Source organism: Pteropus vampyrus, unplaced genomic scaffold (assembly GCF_000151845.1).
Source record: "Pteropus vampyrus isolate Shadow unplaced genomic scaffold, Pvam_2.0 Scaffold90, whole genome shotgun sequence".
Classification (NCBI taxonomy): domain Eukaryota; kingdom Metazoa; phylum Chordata; class Mammalia; order Chiroptera; family Pteropodidae; genus Pteropus; species Pteropus vampyrus.
This window is the reverse complement of record NW_011888871.1, coordinates 2,054,757-2,057,507: the sequence shown is the minus strand read 5'-3', so window position 1 is coordinate 2,057,507 and position 2,751 is coordinate 2,054,757. Positions and strand designations below refer to the sequence as shown.

Sequence of the window (2,751 nt, the reverse complement as noted above, 5' to 3'; positions counted from 1 at the left end):
GGCGTGGGCATGCCCGTGGCAGAGGTGGGGCCGGAGGAAGGCCTGGCCCAGGCAGCCCCAAGCGAGCCCCGGCCCACCTTGGAGTCGGCGGACTGTGACGCACCCACCGGGGAGGGAGAGCGCCTGAGTCTGGGGGCCCGGGAGGCCGCCCCTGTGCCCGGCAGTGCCTGCTTCCTGGAAGAGGAGGGCTCTGACCAGTTCCTGCCCGGCCTGGAGGACCCGCTGGCCGGCATGAACGCCCTGGCAGCGGCCGCAGAGCTGCCCCAGGCCAGGCCTCTGCCCTCCCCGGGCGCCGGCTCCCAGGCCCGGGAGAAGCTGGAGGCCGCACAGAGCCTGGTCCTGGAGCAGAGCTTCCTGCACGGCATCACCCTGCTGAGCGAGATCGCGGAGCTGGAGCTGGAGCGGAGGAGCCAGGAGGTGGGAGGTGAGCCAGGCCTCGTGGCAGCGTCTGGGGGCTGCGAGTTTTTTGAAGAGTTCTTTAGAAGATTTTTAAAAACCGCAGGACGTGGTTTATTTATAGTCACTTTTAAAATTGTAAATACACGTAACATAAAACTCAACATCTTGACTTTCCAAGTACAGTTCAGCAGGTTACGGGTGTTCGTGCTGTGTGGCCCATCTGTGGGTTTCTTAGTGGTGAAATTTCTCCTCGTTTGGTCGGTGGCGAAGTTTGTGTTAGCAGGATTCTTTGGGTGGTAAGAGACAGAAACTCTGATTTTAACTGGTTTAGAAAAAGGAGGGCTATTTAGTGGCTCACAGAACTAAAGTATAGCAGTAGTTAGGTAATCAGCTTCAGGTATGGATGGATCTAGGTGCTCAAACCAAGTCATCAGGCATTGCTTTGCCTATGCACTCTCTTCCCCACCCCTCCCCCTTGCTCTGTTTTTCTCTCTGTTGGCCTCATTCAAGGCAGGCTGACAGTTCTCATGGTGGGGGGGGGTCCCCCAATGCTTATCCCAGGCCTGCTCAGCTCAGCAGACTCCCCAAAAGAGGCCACCTCTTTCCTGGTGGCTCTGGGAGAGAGGCTGCGATTCCTTCTCATTAGCTCTCTGGGGTTCATGGTTTTTGCAGAAGCAAACCCTGTGGCTCAGAAGCGGGGAGGAACCAAGCTGGTCACGCACCACCCTTGATGGGGTGTCACCTCCGGGACGTAGGGGAGCGGTGGTGGGCCTCCAAAGAGCAGAAGGGGCAGTGAAATTGGCCAGGCACAAAGTCCCTGATGCTCAACATTAGAAAACTGGGGTGCTCCAAGAGATGCACAAAGGCACTGTGGGCCAGGCGCAGCCTTGCCACCGCCGCGCAGCCCAGGAGGCTTGGGGGCAGGGCCGAGGCGACAGACAGCTGCCCAGGAGTTAATAAGAGCGTTGCCAGGCTTCGGTGTGCTTCCTCTGGAGCTGTTTCTATACACATTTCCAGAATTAAGACTGTTTTGTAAACAGTGTTCTGTGATCTGCCCTTTTCACTTATGCATTCTTTACTAAACGTTTTTCAGATTTTCTTAAAACGTTGTGAATGTTTTAGATTTAAAACGTTTGTGTCTTTTAAAAACGTTTTTTCTAGGGGCTACCCAGTTTTCTTCCCAACCTTCGGTGACCCAATCTTATGTTGCCAGGCCTTTTAGTTTACCTTTCTCTCTCTCTCTCTCTCTTTTTTTTCTTGCTGTTGTAAATAACGTGATGATTATTCTTGAAGACAAACCCTCTCCCACACCTCTGATTTTCCTGGGGGCATATTCCCAGGGGTAGAGTTGCTGAGTCAAAACTAGGCCACACATTTTGAAGGCTTTTTCCTGGCTGTGGTCACATGGCCCCCCAGGAAGCTTGGATAAGTGAGGCCCTCTCTCCCGTGCGAGGCTGTCCTGTTGTTGTTGTTCTAAAGTTCATTGTTTCCTCTCTTCCATTTAAACAGTTTGGTATAAAAAAATGTATCTTTTCCAGGGGAAAATGAAAACCCTCTTTTTTTTTTTAAGTGAGGCAACCCTTGGTTGATCTCACAGATTGCAAGGACCCTTGTCAGCTTACAATCTCTTATTTTTTTATTTTTTATTTTTTACGCCTACAACACCTGATCTTTCTAGGGGGTCTCCCATCCAAGTACTAACCAGGCCCGACCCTGCTTAGCTTCCGAGATCAGACGGGATCGGGCTCGTTCAGGGTGGCGTGGCCGTAGACATGAAACTCCTCTTGATCCTATCAACTGTTGGTGGGTTTTCAGAGGGGACTGCAGAGGGCTGGGGGCATCAGGAAAGAGGGGGCTGAGCATGGGTCCCCCAGTTTGGGGGTTGCTGCCCACCCTTGCCCTTTTTGGCACTCCTGCCTCATTTTCTGTTTGGGGGTCCTACATATCTTCATTCAACACATACTTATTAAGTGCTGCTGTGTCGCTGGCACTGTCTTGCTGCTGGGGCCCAGCCGTAAACGGGCTGTCCTCGTGTGGCCGTCGGTGCAGCCCTCAGGACTGTCAGGTGGTGACAGGTGGGTGGAAATGCCAGGAAGGGTGGTCTCAGGAAGGCCACGGAAGCCCCTCTTGATAAGGGGGCCCGAGGAAGGCATGGGAACACTCCAGGCCACAGAAACAGCAAGTGCAAAGTCCCCGAGGTGACAGTGTGTGACACACGGGAACAAGAGCCAGGAGGCAGGTGCTGGAGCGGAGTGGAGCGGGGGTGTGTGCTGAGGAGGGTGGGGGACACGGCGGGCACGATCCCGGGGTCTTTTACTCTGTGTGAAGTGGAGAGCCCTTGGAAGGTGGTTT

General features: G+C 54.1%; 1 protein-coding gene and 1 pseudogene across 1 annotated transcript in view; one reads left to right on the top strand and one right to left on the bottom strand.

The window, feature by feature from the left end:
- TNRC18 (trinucleotide repeat containing 18) overlaps positions 1–2,751 on the top strand; it is a 90,596-nt gene that overhangs the window by 38,484 nt on the left and 49,361 nt on the right. The window contains exon 12 of the mRNA XM_023532763.1: positions 6–424. Within this exon, the coding sequence (XP_023388531.1) occupies positions 6–424 (419 nt within the window). The remainder of the gene's footprint in view (positions 1–5; positions 425–2,751) is intronic.
- Positions 2,053–2,171, bottom strand: LOC111742304 (annotated as a pseudogene).